At 49.4% G+C, this 17,736-nt stretch overlaps 1 protein-coding gene across 1 annotated transcript in view; it reads left to right on the forward strand.

The window, feature by feature from the left end:
* DDX11 (DEAD/H-box helicase 11) overlaps positions 1-17,736 on the forward strand; it is a 44,520-nt gene that overhangs the window by 21,051 nt on the left and 5,733 nt on the right. The window contains exons 13-23 of the mRNA XM_060245737.1: positions 703-747; positions 883-950; positions 2,259-2,297; positions 3,877-3,997; positions 4,767-4,901; positions 6,124-6,236; positions 11,458-11,530; positions 13,254-13,357; positions 15,275-15,424; positions 16,985-17,053; positions 17,481-17,581. Of these exons, the coding sequence (XP_060101720.1) occupies positions 703-747; positions 883-950; positions 2,259-2,297; positions 3,877-3,997; positions 4,767-4,901; positions 6,124-6,236; positions 11,458-11,530; positions 13,254-13,357; positions 15,275-15,424; positions 16,985-17,053; positions 17,481-17,581 (1,018 nt within the window). The remainder of the gene's footprint in view (positions 1-702; positions 748-882; positions 951-2,258; positions 2,298-3,876; positions 3,998-4,766; positions 4,902-6,123; positions 6,237-11,457; positions 11,531-13,253; positions 13,358-15,274; positions 15,425-16,984; positions 17,054-17,480; positions 17,582-17,736) is intronic.

The raw sequence follows: 17,736 nt of genomic DNA on the forward strand, positions 1-17,736 counted from the left end.
CCTTGCAAAGGAAGCTGTGATGCATAAGGAAGCAAGATATAAGAAGAAGGAAGCAGATGACATCCAGTTGCTGGGGGGGGGTGCTGATAGGAGCCCTTTGGGGGCCTAATTTGGCCCCCGTACTACGTGTTTGACACCCTTGCTCTAAAGCAAAGGGCCTCTTTCTAAACAGGGAAATAAAACTTTCAGGGATGTGTTAAGAGAAATACTGTTTACTTTGTATTTATTTTATACAAGTATGCCAGCTTTACTGAATTTGCTACCTATTTAATGTAATTCATTGCAAATTAGCTTGTTGAAGAGAACGATTTAAGCAGTCATTTCAATTAGAGAAGTCAATTAGAATCTGTAGGTAGTGAAGACTGTTGAGTCCTGAGCATGCACTTGAAAAAGAACCTCTCCTATAGCCGAGATGCCAGTGGCTGCAATCAGTTCTGTAACCTCTGATTGTACATCTCCAGTGTAATCCTAAATAAAGTTGCACTGAATTCCCTCTAAATCTGTGCTCATAGAAATGTAATTTCTAATTAAACTTGTTGTACTACTGTATCTGTTTAATTATCTTTATTTCATAAATACTTCACGTTTCCCCTTAGGACTGAATTCTTTCTTTACATTGGTTTGAAAAGAGAGCCTTAATTCAGAATAGTGAATTCTGATTAGAAGAATTAAATCCTTTCTCTGGTCTTCTGTATTTAACAGGAAATGTGAAACAAAACCCAAATACTCAGAGCATTCCGCAAGCAGGTAGGTCGTGTCCATGTGATTGCTTTAGGGGTGTAAAATGTCACAGTTTGCCTGGGGACTCTCACATACAAGTATGCCCACGGGTGTGCTCTCTCTATACTTTGTGCTTTAAATCTGGCCTTTCTTCTCTCTCAGGGGCTCAGATGAAAACTATCAATGACTTTCTCTTCCAGTGCGAGATTGATAATATCAACCTCTTCAAGGTAAGGGTCTTTGTGGTTTGTGAGGAGGTCTAGAGTTGCACTCATAGACTGAATGGCAGATCTGAGGCTTCATGGCTTGGCCCAGAACTGTGTCTTTTTGCCAGACATGATTTTGTGAGATTTTTGCTCTTCCTCTCTTTACTTTATTTTAACCAGTGAGGATTGAAGGAGCGTTAAACCACGATTGTTAGCTTGCTTATGCATTTACGCAGGGGTCGTTTCGTGTTGTAAAAAAATAGATGGCAGAGCTCATTAGCATAACTCATTAGCATATGCTGCTGCCCCCAGTCAAAAGCAATCCGATGCAAGAAAGGAGAGCCCTGGGCGAGTGAGGCCTGCTTGGGCTGGCTAGAGATCTCACTCACCTGGAGCTCTCCTGGGCCAGCCCCCCCCCAGTCAAAAGGCCACCCACTGCCCAAAATCACATAAGAAGTGGAGAAAGGGTGGCACAGGCTTCTCCAGGGGTTAATGAGGGCTGCTGGGGGAATGACAAAGCTCCTGGTGGCTGGCTGGCTGGCTGGCTGCTCTCCAAATCCAGGGATTGTTATGCAGCTGCACCTACTATTCAATGGGCAAGGTAGGTGGGGAGGAAGAGGGGGAACCCTCAGAAAGGTTCAGGAGCTATGCTCCTGTGAGCTCCTGCAGAATCTGAGGCCTGCATTTACATATTTACTTCATTTATACCCCGCCTTTCTCCTCAGTGGGCACCCAAAGTGGCTGACCTCTTCCTCCTCCTCCTTTCCTCCATGTTATCCTCACAACAACCCTGCGAAGTAGATTAGGCTGAAAGTGTGTGGCTGATCTGAAGTCATCCAGCAACCTTCCATGGCAGAGTGGGGATTCAAACTTGATTCTCCCAGATCCTAGTCTGACTCCCTAATCACTAGATGAGACTGGCTCTCATTGTATGTCACCAGTTCTTTAGGCAACAAGGAATTCCATATGTTTCAGCTGCACTCCATTGCTGGCCCCCTGAGGTCATGATGTGCCAGAACTGTGGAAGAGAAGAAAATGCACCTGTTCTTTATTCCAGAGGCCCTTCAGTCCTATTAGACCAGGAGATGCTCCCAGTTTGCCACCTGGAGCCATGTATCATTTTGGTGATTCTGTCTCCCAAAGCTCTAGCTTTGTGTCTTAACCCCAGACCGGGAATGCGGTGTGGCTCGGCCTCCTTCGTGGGCTGTTGAGAGAGTAGGGGGTTAGAGAGCGGCGAGTTAGCAGAGGTTGGGAGGATAAGACAGTCCAGCCGAGAAGGACGTGGAGTTCAACACGGAGCCTTTCAGCCTATGTTCTTTCTCCTTTGGACAGGTCCAGCGCTACTGCGAGAGGAGCCTCATCAGCAGGAAGGTATGGCTCTTTTACTGCCTTGTGCCCCAACTAAGGTCTTCCTGTTGTCAGGGGGGTGGGCAGAGAGCTGTCTCCTGGGGGTGTGAAGCTTTGCCTCCTATTCAGCTGCCCTGCCCCCTTTTTAAAAGTCAGCAGACGTCGCTGTGGCCTTTAAAGGGTGAAAAATGTTCGCTTTATTGCCACCTTTCCATCCAAAGCAGGCCCCCAAGGTGGTAAACATGAAAACATTTGAACATGAAAACAGTATTTCAAATGAAGTAAATATAGAAGTTCAGTGAAAACATATGAACACTTGTAACAAACAAAGAGGGGAAAAGTTCACCTGCTGGCGGAAGACAAGGACACAAACACCTGCTGGCGGAAGACAAGGACACAAACACCTGCTGGCGGAAGACAAGGAAACAAACAAATCTCCCTGGCGAGAGAATTCTGAAGTGTCACCATCGAGAAGGCTCTCTCTAGGACTGCTTTTGTAACAAGAACACCTTTGCATATTAGGCCACACCCCCTGATGTAGCCAATCCTCCAAGAGCTTACAGGGCTCTTAGTACTGGGCCTACTGTAAGCTCCAGGAGGATTGACTACATCAGGAGGTGTGGCCTAATATGCAAAGGCGTTCCTGCTACAAAAAAACTCTGGCTCTTTCTTGGGTTGCCACCCCTCTAGCCTGAGATGGCAGGAACCACCACTAGCAGGATATGGGGGGAAAGTAGCCTATAAAGGTATAGGGCATTCTCCAAGCAAGATGTGTTGCTGGGAAAGCCCTGGCTCTGCCTTCTGCCTGCTTCCCTTCTGAGGGCAGGAGCACCGAGAGCAAGGCTAAAGAAGCAGATTGTTACTGGCAGGCTGGGACACATGGGAGGAGGTGGTCCTTTAGGTACCTCGGCCCTGAGCTATTCAGGACTTTTAAAGATAAGAACCAGCACTTCAAATGGTGCCTGGAAGCAAATGGGCAGCCAGTACAGATCTTTCAGCATTGGGGTGACAGCATCCCTCTATCCCACCCCCGACAGTAGCCTGGCTGCTGCATTTCAGATGAACCGAAGTTTCCAAACTCCGTCAAGCGCATTACGAGCTGATAATTCCTGGGCTCGTTTCAAGGATGGTCCTCCTAGTCAACCAGGGATCATGCAGGGAACACAATGACATAAGTGAGGGCAGTCAGCCCTTATTTAGGGCAGGTCTAGCAGAAGAGGTGAGTGCTTTAGTTCCATTTCTGTACCAATTCCTGACACTGATTAAACCGTCCGTGAAAATATCTCTCCTGTTTTAGCTCAGGCCGATTTGCCCATCTCTGCTGAAGGGGTCCATTAGATTAATCCTGTGTGCTGTCAGCCCAGTGTGTTGCCTTCCCCGAGAGCTGTCTGATCTGTGATACTGCTGCGAAGGGTGGCTGCAAGATTGTCTATCAGTCTGAGCCTGGAGAAGAGGGAAGGGTCAGTCCTATCATGGGAAATTTCTCCCATGGATTTTATGTGCAAGAAGACTGAGAAGGGAAGATGGGCAATGCTGAATTTGTGCTTACGAGGCCAAGAGAAGGCTTGCTTTTGACAGCTTCTGGTCCTTTTGCTTCTGACAGCTGTTTGGGTTTGTGGAAAGGCATGAAGCATCCGGAGCGTTGAAAATCAGACCAGAAGAACAAAAGATGGCTGGCTTGCAGAACTTCCTGCAAAACCTGAATGAGAAGCAAAGGAAGGAAGGTGAGCTAGATGGTAGAGTCCATGACCTGGAAGGAAGCAGGCTGCAAGAGGCAGGGAACATGGTTGCCCAACTTTCTGATGGCTTCTCAAGGGACATAAGAAGTGTGTAGCTATGGAGCTCCCTTGGCAGCATGAATTGGCCCTTCATTTCAGTGGAAGAGCAGACCCATGTAGGTCAGGGGTCCCCAGTGTAGTGCCCTTGGCTGCCATGGCTCCTGCCAACACCTTTCCTGGTGCCCTCTAAGTGTTTTTAGAAAATAGGCAGTGCTCTGTGGGGCTTTTGCTCAATAAGGCTTATGATTGGTCATTGGAATCTGGATTGGCTGCAGATTTATTATTTTTTTTAAAAAACCCATTGCTTTGGCAGCAGCTTCCACCACAAAACAAAGTTCTTCGCTGAGTGACTGAAGGTAAACTGACAGCCATTTTCTGGCTGGCTCTGCCTTCTGCTGCAGCTATTTTACAGAAGCCATTTTTGGCTGTCGCCACCATATGTCAGAACTCAGAAGGCGCCAGCAGATTCAGTAAGGTTGGGAACCCCTGATGCAGGTATTTAAGCTGCCATGTAATGCAAACAGAAGACACACATGGGCAAAATATAGCTTTGCTCCCCCCCTTCTTTCTCTCATGACCAATGCTGGGACGTGGCGCAAATGTGTGCTTTTTTTGTGTTGTGGCTGAAAATGGTCTTCTGACTTCAGTACTCTTATAGTGTCTGGATCCACCTGGGACCAGGTTGTCCATTCTGAGTGGGCCCTTTGATTGACAGGCAATCCACAGAGCCCATCTGAAGAGGCTGAAGGTGGACCGCCCCAGATGGCCTCTCCTCTGATGCAGATCGAGGGCTTCCTGACTGCGCTCACCACTGCCAACCAAGACGGGAGAGTCATTCTCACCAGGCAAGGTACTCTGTGTGCTGATGGCATCGTTGGAATAAACACTACTGTGGGTGACTTACAGAGAAGATGCTTCTCCCAGAACCAAACGTGAGCACAGCTGTTTCTGTTCTGGGGCCTTGGTGGCTTCTCGGAGGAACATTTATCCCATAATGTCATTAGCCACTCCCTGAGCACTGAAGAGTTCTAGGGGCAGCTCTACTGGATATGGCTCCTGTTGTTTTCTTTTGCAATACTTGGTTTTATTTAGCAAGTGGCAGCCTGAATGGATAGGACTAGCCTGAGCTTGTCAAAGCTTGGAAACTAAGTACGGTCGGCCATGGTGCATACCTGGATGCAAGATCCCGGAGGAAGCCTGGGCAAAGGAAGGCAATGGGAAACCACCTCTGCTTATCTCTTGCCTTGAAAACCCCACAATCCAGGGGGCCACTCTGAGCCGTTTGTGACTTGATGGCATGCACTTAATTATACAAGTCTCCCTGGGTTTCTCAGACTGGCTATCTGGGGAGTTCTGGGGTCCACAGGGGGTATGCCAGGATGTCTGTAAGTCCTTTGTGCCATCCAGCTAACATGAAAATGGGATGGGGGGGGCAGGAACTCTCCACTTCAAGGGAAGGGGACTGAATCAGCTCCCCCCTCCTTCAAAGGGCAGGTGCTCATACTACAGCTACCACTTGCGGTCCCAAAGCGCTCGTCCAAAACTCTGCTGTTGGAAACCTAACAGTTCAATCCCAAGGGGTCAGAGGGCTGGATCTAGAGAAGAGAGTCTGGATTTGTGGAAATGAGCCATTGGAACTTTTCATAGGATGGCAGTAAATAACATCCATTCAATCCTCTGTTAAGGGAGGCTGGCTGGGGGAGTGGGGGCTCACAAGAGTTGTATACGCAACTATCAAATAGACCAGGGGTGGCCAATGGTAGCTCTCCAGATGTTTTTGCCTACAACTCCCATCAGCCCCAGCCACTGGCCATGCTGGCTGGGGCTTATGGGAGTTGTAGGCAAAAAAACATCTGGAGAGCTACTGTTGGCCACCCCTGAAATAGACTGTTTCCTTTCTTGAAAGGGTTTTTTTATGTGTTGTAAGTGTGAATTAAGCTGAAACCCCTACAGGAACAGTTATGTTGGAGATGGCAATGGAACACACACAAATCAGGCAACAATGGCACAGTAAAACTGTCTCCGGTGCTTTTATACTACCCACTCTTCTAATACTTTGATCTCTTTTCCAGGCACCTTAGCTCAGAGCAGCTTGAAGTTCCTCTTGCTGAATCCAGCAGTCCATTTTGCCAAGGTGCTGAAGGAGTGTCGTGCTGTGATCATTGCAGGGGGCACCATGCAGCCAGTAAGCGACAAGTCTCTGGTCTCGGTTGGGTCTGTGTGTCTGTAGCTTCTAAATGAGCATCTGCTTAGGCGGTGGTGGGAGGGGCTTGAGTTCTTGATGTCATTGGGAAGCAGTAGGATGTATTCAACAGGGCCCCGTGACGCAGAGTGGTAAGCTTGCAGTACTGCAGTCCAAGCTCTGCTCATGACCTGAGTTCAATCCTGGCGGAAGCTGGGTTCAGGTAGCTGGCTCAAGGCTGACTCAGCCGTCCATCCTTCCGAAGTCGGTAAAATGAGTACCCAGCTTGTTGGGGGGAAAGTGTAGATGACTGGGGAAGGCAATGGTAAACCACCTCGTAAAAAGTCTGCTGTGAAAATGTCGTGATGCGACGTCATCCCAGAGTTGGAAACGACTGGTGCTTACACAGGGGGCTACCTTTACTTTTTTTTTTTAAGGATGTATTGAGGGGCATGGTGTAAAACTGAGACAGGTAATTTGCAGCATTAGCTTGCATTAGGATGCCCGCAGCTTTGAGAGTCAGTGTGGGGTGGGAGTTTGGGTGTCAGGCTAGGACTGGGGTCAAATCCATAGCCAACTGTAAAGGTTTACTATGTGACTTGAGGTCAGTTCTCCCTAACTTGCCTTCCAGGTTTGTTGTATTAAAAACAGGGGATTAAGAAAAGGAGGGGGAGGAATGGAAAATTCCAGAGTGTTGCTGATGTCATGATGTTGCTTCCATGTGACGTCATTGTGTCGGGGATGTTGCTGTTTGGGGGCAGGGTTTCCCCCACTGGCCAGTGACAGACAGAAGCCCCCAAAACTGGGGTATTCCCTGCCTGGACCTGGGGAATGGCAACCCTGGTGGAGATCATAAGTCACAGCTCTTCTCCAGCATATCCCCGGCAGTGTTCCCTCCAAGCTGAGTTAGTGTGAGCCAGCTCGTTCTTTTTTAGTCTCCTGCTTACACATTTTTGTCTTAGCTCAGGAAGGATGGCCCCAGAGCAAACTAATGTATGCAGTAGCTTTAATGCCAAGAACTCACAAAGTAGAAATTTTTGCTCACGCAACTCCACAGCTTAGAGGGAACATTGATCCCTGGGTCTTTGCAACAGGCTTCTGTGACGTGTGGGCCAAGAGAAGTGAAGGGTGATTGAGTAAAGGCCTGTGGTTACCCTCTGACATGTGAGAAGATATTTTCCTGTATCTGAAGAGGCAAAATAATGTGCTGAAATAACAATAAGACCCTTCAGAAGAGCCCTGCTGAATTGCACTAAGAATCCATCTAGTTTAGCATCTCACAGTGGCCAAGGAAAATGCCCTTGGAAGGCTCCGAGGTGCAGAGGGGCCCAGAGGTGAATGCCTCTGCTTTTGTTCCAAAACCCACCCCCTTATTCCTTGCAACTGGTATTCAGTGGTGTCCTGTCTGTGAACAGGGAGGTTCCATTAGGCACCTGGGGCTGGTTAAATGGATCTGGTAATTAGGAACAGAAAGAGACGGGGGTGTTCAGGTAGGATTTTAAACAGAGGCTAGGTGGCCATCTGACAGCAAGGAAGATCCTGTGAATTTAGGGGGAGGTATTGTGAGTTTCCTGCAGGGGGTTGGACTAGATGACCTTGGAGGTCCCTTCCAACTCTATGATTTTATGATTCTATGATTTGAACCAGGCACTTCTTGGATGGCAGCCCTTGTCTTAAAGCCCTGGGTGCCACCGCCTCACCTCTGATCAGTTGCAGTAATTACACCACCAAATCCTGGTTTGTTAAATTACATCCATTAATATCATGAATGTTTTAAAAGGTCTTTTTTGCCTTAAGCGGACCCCCCCCCAACCTTTTGTGTAGTGGGGGGAGCACTTTTGATGAAAGCTAAACCTCACGATGGAGAGCCAGAGAATCTTCTCTTAGTAAGACGTTCCCTTTGATTCGCTCTGCCAGCTCTTAATGTATAAAGTCTGGTTGGCACTCAAGTGTGTAGAGCTTGCCCTATTTCCTCGGGCTGCCTGCAGCTTTTGACGATCCCTGGATCCCAAGACTCTTTGCAGTGGCAGCCTGTGCTTTTAAGAAGCACCAGAATTTCAGTAACGGCAGGCTCTCTTAAATTGGGGCTGTGCCCGCTGGCGATGTATACGTGATGGTGCAGAGGCTGGAAGGACAAAATCAGCCCCCCATTGAGGGGAGGGATTTCTCCTTTCAATGAACAGCTGCTGTTGAGAAAATATGGGGAAAAGGGACGAAACAAATGCTGAATGTAGGAAGTCCATAGTCTCTGTGTGTGAAGAAGACTGCAGATTTATACCCCACCCTTCTCTCTGAATCAGAGACTCAGAGTGGCTTACAATCCCCTATATCTTCCTCCCCCACAACGGACACCCTGTGAGGTGGGTGGGGCTGAGAGAGCTCTCCCAAAAGCTGCCCTTTCAAGGACAACTCTTGTGATAGCTATGGCTGACCCAAGGCCATTCCAGCAACTGCAAGTGGAGGAGTGGGGAATCAAACCTGGTTCTTCCAGATATGAGTCCGTGCACTTAACCACTACACCAAACTGGCACTGTGTGTGTTGGCTTCCTTGAGTTGTTAAGAACTGCCTCGGACAGGGTTAATTTGGGTTTCTTAATTCCACCAAGGCAGCCCTGTAAGCAAAAAATATGCAGGAAGTCTGTGACACCTTTTTTTAAAGACTAACCAGCATGTATTGCAGCGTGAACCTTCACAGATGAGAGCCTGCTTTTTCAGCACCGTACTTTTGCTGGAATAACATTATGACGCTTTGGAGCTGAGAGACTTCTGTTTATTGTGGGGGTTAGCAGTTAAAGATGCCGTTTAATAGGGGCAGTAATTCTGCAAGAAAAGGATGCAGGGAGACAAGATCTCACCAAACAGCTTATCCAAAGAACCAACCAGGTGAGATTTTCCCCTGTAGGCATGAGAGTTCTTTGCTAAAGCAATGATGCCCCTTGATTTGATTGGTGTTTTCTAGCCGGTGGGTTTGGGAACTGGTAGCGAGGGTCTCCGCTGAGTAAGAGACAGGGGAATTTGCAGCATCGGTGCTGAGAGCTGTGTTATGTGGAGAGAGAATAGTTCACCTTGCAGTTTTCTGCTTGGACATCTTAAAAACGCTGTTCCTCTCTTTTGAAAGGGTTTAGAATTGAATGCCCTTTTCATATTGAAACCTACCCTGAGCTTTTGGGATTGGATTGGAGTGACCATCACATCAATGGTATTAATGTTATCTGTCTACTGAGAGCGAGAGCCATCCTACACCTTATCTTTCCTTTCCCAGTAGTAAAGCATGCTGTAAGAAAGCACAGCTGTTACTCTGCTAGCACTCTTTCTGCCAAAGGAATAAACAGGGAAAAAGCTTTTGGGACGGTGCTTTTTGGACCTTTTGCACTGCCCTGGGTTTCTAAAAACAAAGAGGATTCAAACCCCCCTCCCAAACTCCCCCCCCCCCCCGAAGTGTCATGAAATCAGAACTTGGAATCGTGTGACTGCGGCAAAGGGCTCCAAGCAGCATCTAGAGATGCGGAGCCACATGGTGGCACTGCTGCTCTTCACTGTCCTTGCGTGGCTGGTTGGGATTCCGGATGCATTGCACCATCTGGAACCAGAACTCAGGGACGAGACAGAGGAGGAGGAATAATCAGCATGCATGGTGCATTTGTCAAAGTGAGAAAGGCATTGCCTGTCATGGCTTAGGGGGCCAGTGCCCCTTCTCTCTTACACACAAAGCTGCCCTTATACTCTGAATCAGACTGCTGGTCCACCAAGGTCAGCCTTGTCTCTTCAGACTGGTAGTGGCTCTGCAGAGTCACTGGTTGAGGTCTTTGACATCACCTGCTGGGACTTTCTGCATGCCAAGCAGACGCTCTACTGCTGAGCTGAGGCCCCTCCATGTCACCAGTTTTGCAGCGCAGATGCTGTGGCTCAGTCCTTGCACACAGAGCACGACTGCCTGTGGCATGGTTTCGACCCACGTGGAGATTGCACGGCGGGGAGCGGCCAGCATTCAGAGCAATCTGCAGATCTGTGTGTGTGTCTAGAGATGGCCACGTTGAATGTCTTTCCAGAAGACGTCTCTGTGCACGTGCGGCTCTGCTGACTCCCAGAGGCACATGATGCAGTAGCCTCACTGAAACTAAGCAGGGCTGAGATTGGGCTGCACCTGGATTGGGAGCAGAGGACTCCTGGAAATCCAGCGTTAAGCCATCTTTAGGGCCATGATAGGAAGAAAGGCAGGGCGGTAATAAAATAAGGCTGTGATCAGACACACTAAATGGACTTCCAGTCCGCTTTCCAACTAGCCAGTTCACAGTGAAATCCAGTTGGAAAGCGCACTGAAAGCGGATTGAAAGTGCATTATATAGTTTGTTTGATTGTGGCCTAAATGTCCTTTATCTAAATGTTGCTTTATCCTCTGGGGGCACGATCAACAGAGAAATGCACATGAAACTGAATTTCATTGAGGACAATCTGTTTAGGTTAGATTGAGGACAATCTGTTTAGGTTCAGGGTGGAGGGGGGGGGAACCCTTTGAAAACCTAAGAAGGTCAAGTTCACAGAAGATGTCCTGATGATGTCAGTAGGATTCCTACCTTACTTTTGAGTCTCCAGCTTTGTGTAGGCTTGTCTCTTCCCTCCTTCACTCCTGTATTGGCTTTAAAGCTCATTCTGTTCCTCCAAGTCTCAGGAGGTGGGTAATATCATCATCTCCTTTCAGCCTCGTTTCAAGGCTGTTATACGGCTCATTCACCCTTAGTCTCATTTTACCAGTGGGAAAGGGGGGGCCAGGGCTTGTGCCAGACCACAGCAATCTCTTCTATCCCACTGGCTGCGTTGCTACTTTGTCACGATTCTGCAGGAATGCCACAGGATGCGGCTGCACAATCGGGCAACCTGGGAAATCCCGATTTGTTCCTTAAAATGCTTGGAAGCGAATGAGTGACGCCTGGTGAAATCTCCAGTGCCAGAGGGGGCCGCTGAGTAGAATCTTCAGTGGTCAGCAGATGGAGTTTCTGCACTGTCTGTCAGTCTTCCCCGTGACTAGCAAAGTCAATTATGCAAAATGAGGGATCATGCAGACGTTCTTAATTTGCTTAATCGAGAGGAAGCGAGATTCTGCCGTCTCACTGTGGGGTGTGGGTTATCTTGGTCTCCATTGTAACTATTTCCCCCCCCCCGCATCGGACAGAATGCCGCCAACATTGCCTGTTGCTTGAGTCTTGCTAAAGCCATCTTTTTGCAGGTGGCTGATTTCAGGGAGCAGCTGCTCACCTGCGCGGGTGTCGGTGCTGGCAGGATCGAGGAGTTTTCCTGCGGTGAGTCTTGGCGCTCCTTGTGTAGCATTCCCGCCTGATGGTTGCTGCGGCGCTGTACAAAGCAATGCCATTGCCTGCTTCCCTACAAAACGCGGCAGCCAAGAAGGGAAGGGGGGATCCAAATGCCTTTCACCTCCCCCTTCACTTTGCATGGGGGATCCCAGCCAATATTAGCTGGCAAAAGCTGCCATATTGACATTCCAGCGAAGAGAGAGAGCAAAGGAGTCATCTGTCTTTGTCATGAAAAGGCCAAGCTGGGAAATGCAGTGGTGGCTGCAGTCCTCTGCACATTTGCTGGGGGAACAGTCCTCTTGCGTTCGGTAGGTCTTAGTTGGCATGTGAATGTGCATTGGTAGGACGCCCAGCACAATCTAGACTCGAGGGCAAATATCCCCCTGCTCCCTTCCAAAGCTGGGGAATCCAGGTGAAACGTTTTGGAGAATATTGGAGCCTTAAGATGTTACAGAAATGTGATTTCTTGCCAAATGTTCAAAACCAGGAATGATGCAAATTTAGCAGGCTGAAGCTTCTTTTTACTGAATCAGACCCTCAGTCCATCAAAGTCAGTATTGTCTACTCAGACTGGCAGCGGCTCTCCAGGGTCTCAATTTAAGGTTTTTCACGCCTATTTGCCTGGACCCTTTTTAGTTGGAGATGCCGGGGATTGAACCTGGGACCTTCTGCTTACCAAGCAGATGCTCTACGACTGAACCACCGTTCCTCCCCATTCATTTGTGGGTCATGCTCATCCCAAAGCAGAATGCCTGCAAGGGTCCACAGGGTTGCAGAGCTGCTGCTTGCACTGCTCAGAGCTGTGCCCAGATGCCCACAGGAGTTAGGACTTCCAAGGGTGCCCACAAGCAACAAGGGGGCCCTGGCCTTCATTCACAATATCCCGTCCTCTGCTAGATCCTGATGAGGAAAGTGATTCCTGCCCATGGTGTGGTGATTACCCATTGGAAGTGACTGTGCTTTTTAGAGGCTGTTTCCTTCAGGAGCTGCGGGGTACATAAGAGAAGCCATGTTGGATCAGGCCAGTGGCCCATCCAGTCCAACACTCTATGTTACACAGTGGCCAAAAACCGCAAGTGCCATCAAGAGGTCCATCAGTGGGGCTAGAAGCCCTACCACTGTGCCCCCCTCCAAGCACAAGAATTCAGAGCATCACTGCCCCAGACGGAGAGTTCCAACAATACGCTGTGGCTCATAGCCACTGATGGACCTCTGCTCCAGAGGTTATGCAGATCCAGTAGCCTTTTTGGCTTTGCCTATAAGCAGGGTTGGCCCATCTACTAGGAAGCCCTAGGCAACCTTCTGATCGTGGAGGAGGTGTGTGTGCAGGGGGGAGGTATTTGTGAGTTTCCTGTATTGTGGAGGGGGTTGGACTTGATGACTCTGGAGGTCCCTTCCAACTCTATGATTCTATGCTATGATTCTAATTGCCTAGAGTGCCAGCAGTGGAGGTGCGTGGCATCAGGAGGGTGCTGCTGGCCCCAATGGATGGCCAGCTGTGGGGGGGGCCTGCTTCCTCCCTTCCTTCCTCTGCTGGGTGGGTCAGAGCCCCTCTGTCTTCACTGCAGAGGCTCAAAAGAGCTGTGCTGCCAGCCAGGAAGAGAGTGAGGGGTGAGTCTTCCCATGGCTAGCCCTGTTTATTGGCAGCCTTAATGAGGAAGATTAGCTCAGTTTCCCTGCCTCTGACTCCTCCTGCCTGTTGTATCGCCAGGTCATGTAATTCCCCCAGACAACATTTTACCCATCGTCCTCTGCAGTGGCCCATCCGGTCAACAGTTGGAGTTCACCTATGAGAAGAGAAACTTGCCTCAGATGGTCAGTGCTATTTTTCCTCCTTCTGTTTCCTTAGGCTGCTTGGCAGTGGGTTTGTGTCAACAGGCGCATGGTAAAAATATTCCACTGGGTGAGCGCTGATCCCTTCTGTGAAAGGCCAAATATCTCTTTGGATGCTGGCCAGAAACAGGAACTTTCTTTGTGTCTGACAACTTAAAATGTCCCCTTTGTTCTGTGTTGTAATTGGCGATTCTGGGCCTGGCAGTCCTTCTCCAGCTATTTAATTGCAAAGGCCACAGGTATTTGGGTCGTGGATCCTGTGTCCGCCCCTCTCCCCCCCGCCCCCCGTTCATAGTGCAGCAGCTGACATGAGAGATCCCCATGTACGGCCCTACCCTAGGTAGGTGTAGTCTTTCCTCCACCACACAAAGGAAATGCACCTGTTAGGTGAGCACATAACCCTGGCCTGTGCTGCTATGGCGTTGGTGTGGATATGCGTGTGCTACATTTGAGCCGAGCATAAGAAGTCTTGCTCAAGGGAACTTTTGTGAATGCAGCAGCCAGCCAACTAGAGAAAAGAAGCCTTTTTTTAAAAGAAAAATTATCTTGGCCCTTCCATCTCAAAAAACAAAACAAACCACTCAGGAAGCAGCTTGTGTGTGTGTGAGAGAGAGGGAGAAGTGCTGTCAGGTTGCAGTTGACTTAAGGCAAAATCCCCCTTCCCACACACACACACCTGAGAGGCTTTGCAAGGCAAGTGATGAAGCAGAGGTGGTTGGCCATTGCTTGCCTTTACAAAACCTCCCCTGGTGGTCTTTCAGCTGAGTCCTGACCCTGCTTAGCTTCTGAGAGCTGATGAGACCGGACTGTGCTGTTCCGTCTTCCCCGTGAAGCAGCTCACAAAGGCTGAAAACCCAAACAATGCAGATTGTCAAGGCTGCCTTGGAGAAAGCCCCAATTCCAGCCACCTCCATCCTTATCCTTCAGAGGGGTGGAATCTCCGATGAGGCCTGTTGTGGAATGGAGGTGCGGTCCATCAGGTTTTATTTGCTATTTATTTCATGCGCATTTATGAATTAAAAATCTGCCGCAGAAACTCTTGTAGAGGAGTATGTGGATCAGTGTTCCCTCTGAGTTCGTGTGAGCTAGCTCACAGCTTTTTAGCCTCTGGCTCACATATTTGTGTCTTGCTCAGGAAGGATGGCCGAAGAGGAAACTAATTTATGCAGTTGCTCACAACTTTAAAGGTAAAGGTAGTCCCCTGTGCAAGCCCCGTGGCGCAGAGTGGTAAAGCTGCAGTACTGCAGTTGAAGCTCCCTGCTCACGACCTGAGTTCGATCCTGGCGGAAGCTGGGTTTTCAGGTAGCTGGCGCCAGGTTGGCTCAGCCTTCCATCCTTCCGAGGTGGGTAAAATGAGTACCCAGCTTGCTGGGGGGAAAGTGTAGACGACTGGGGAAGGTAATGGCAAACCACCCCGTAAAAAAAAGTCAGCCGTGAAAACATTGTGAAAACGTCACCCCAGAGTTGGAAACGACTAGCGCTTGCACAGGGGGACTACCTTTACCTTTTACCTTTCACAACTGTAATGCCAGCAGTTCACAAAGTACAATTTTTGCTCACAAGACTCCACAACTTAAGAGGGAGTATTGATGTGGATACGTGTACAGCTGTGGTGGGTGACGCAAAGCCAGGCAGTCACTTCTGCATCTTGGTTACCTCTGGCCTTTGAGTCCTGCTGTGTCGTTCCTGCCCTGGCTGGACAGTCCCCTCTGGATAAGCTAGCTGCTGAAATGCACAGTTTGATTCCACCCCCCTCCCCAAATCCTGAAAGCAGAAGCTCTGTGAGGTCCTGCATGGCCTGTTGGGGCCTGGCGGCTCCCTGTGCTTGTCGCTCCGAGGCTAGGCCTTGGCAATCGAGCGTGGTGCCCCAGGGACTGAAGCGGCCACCCTCTCTTTCAGATGGAGGAGATGGGGCGAATCCTCAGCAACCTCTGCAACGTCATCCCCGGGGGAGTGGTGTGCTTCTTCCCCTCTTACGAGTACGAGAAGCAGGTGTACGTGCACTGGGAAAAGACCGGGCTGCTCACCCGCCTGGCTGCTAAGAAGAAGGTAATTGCATGGCCCCTGCTGGCTGCGGGGGCTTTAAACAGAGGCCAGCCGTTCCACGCTCCAGCTATTATCCTCCACTGATTGCGGGCCTCGGCTCTGCTTCTTGTTCTCTCTCCTTGAGCGTTTCCCCGTTGCCCGCACAGCGAAGCAGAGAGGATGTTTATATAGCCAGTCCTCGCCCAATAATGAATGAACGATACTTGCCGGGCGATGGACCATTGTACTTGGAGCTCAGTTATATTAGACAGACTTCTGGAAGCTCAGAGAGCATGGCCTGCTTGCCTACGAGGCAGAGTGAAACGGGAGGAGCCAGCCTGGAATCGGGAACCTTTTAACTTTTTAGTAAATCAAACTCCAGTTCTGGACACCGGGGCAGGCCGTTTGTGCCGTCTCCATGGAAGCGCGCTAACTCATGCCACTTGTTAAAGCCAAGCGGGCCAGATGAGGCCATTCAACAGAAGCAATCCAATTTTGACTGGTAGAAGACAAAAAACTCGGTTTAATATAAATTGACAGTGTTGTCGTTTGAGAGATGGCATATCAGCAAGGGATGGGTGGTTGTATATAATTCCAGATTGCATTTGGCTCGGGGTTCTGGAAAGACTAGTACCTGGCCCATAGTGGACGTCGCTGTTTTACCAAGCAGCTGGGAGCAGATGTGGGACCAGCAGCACGGATCGGCTGCCCAGAATCAGAGGTGGGGAGAGACACTGAGGATGTTCTGGGGTGGTGCGGGGAGAGGGTTCACAGAGTTCTGCAGTATCTGCTTTTAAAGCAAAGCATCACAAACAGTGCCGGGACACTCAGGTCGTCTGCAAGAAAAACTGTATGTTTGACACCTGCCTAAACCATGAATCAGAACCGAATCTGCACACAGATGGCTGCTTGTGTAAGTTATTCTGGCGCTGTTCATCATGGGAAAAGCCGCGTGAGACCTACAGCAAGGGCAGCTGGTGTGACAGAGAGGCCTCCCCCCCCTTTGTGTAACTCCACTCTGGTCATACCAAAAGATGGCAAAGAGGAACTGGCCTGAATGAAATCCTTCCTCCCAGGAACTCACAGCCACTCTTTAAACCATCCATGGGATCCTACCTAGGTGGGAAGGTGGCCTAGAAACATCAGTAAACTTCCCCACAATTCTGGGTAGATGGCAGTTTTGCCCCAGATTGGTGAGCATCGTGGTGGCACAGATATTTGAGCCTCGGTTTCCAAGGACTATTTTTTTTTAAATAGGAAGATAAGATTTAAAGGATGTTGTATCCAGTATCAAAGGGCCAAATCCCAGACTAAATTTTACCCAAGAATGGAACCATCTTGCCTCCTCTCCTCCCACTGATCTCTGCAAAATCGCTCTACTGGAGTATTGGGGAAATGCAGGGGGGGGGAGGCTGGGGCAGGAAGATGGAGTAGATGATTACCCGTTTAGTCTGGATCCAAACCGATCCAGCTGTTTTTGCGACTGTTAAATCCAGATAACTCTAAAAGTCTGCAGGACTCTTCGACGTACACCAGAGAAGCTTTTCTCTGCCGCTGACATCAAATGCATTGTGTCTTTATCAGATATTTCAGGAACCCAAGAGAGCAAACCAGGTGGAGCAAGTGCTGGCAGAATACACCAGGTGCATCAAGGTGAGAAGGGGGTTGCGGTGTTGCGGGGGGGGGAGTGCTGCTTAATAGAGCCAACCCATCCTTGGCTACCAAAACATATGAAAAAACATGTTGGATCAGGCCAGTGGCCCATCCAATCCAACACCCTGTGTCACAGTGGCCAAAACCCAGGTGCCATCAGGAGGTCCACCAGCGGGGCCAGAACTCCAGATCCCTCCCACTGTTGCCCTCCAGGCACCAAAAATCCAGAGCATCACTGCCCCAGTCATAGTGTTCCATCCATACCTAGTAGCTAATAGCCACTGATGGGCCTCTGACCCCTATGTTTATCCAATCCCCTCTTGAAACTCTCTTGGCCTAGACCCAATGCTGCTTCTGCTGCTTCTCCTCCACCCTTTACTAACCCACTTTCGGGGTGGGGGGTGGGGGTGGATTTTCTTCCTTGCAGTGTTGCAGCCATGCAGGAACCACCATGACGGGAGCTTTGCTGCTTTCTGTGGTCGGTGGGAAAATGAGCGAAGGAATCAATTTTTCCGACGATTTGGGAAGGTAAAGGGTTTGAAGGGTTTGGAATTACTTCAGTGTATCTTAGCGATTAGAATATTTTATTTAGCTCTAGGATCCTCGTGCTGATCCAAAAATGCTTCCACCATCATCTTGTCATCCCAACAACCCACCCAGCAAAGTGGGCCAGAGGCTGAGCG

Source organism: Heteronotia binoei, chromosome 8 (assembly GCF_032191835.1).
Source record: "Heteronotia binoei isolate CCM8104 ecotype False Entrance Well chromosome 8, APGP_CSIRO_Hbin_v1, whole genome shotgun sequence".
Classification (NCBI taxonomy): domain Eukaryota; kingdom Metazoa; phylum Chordata; class Lepidosauria; order Squamata; family Gekkonidae; genus Heteronotia; species Heteronotia binoei.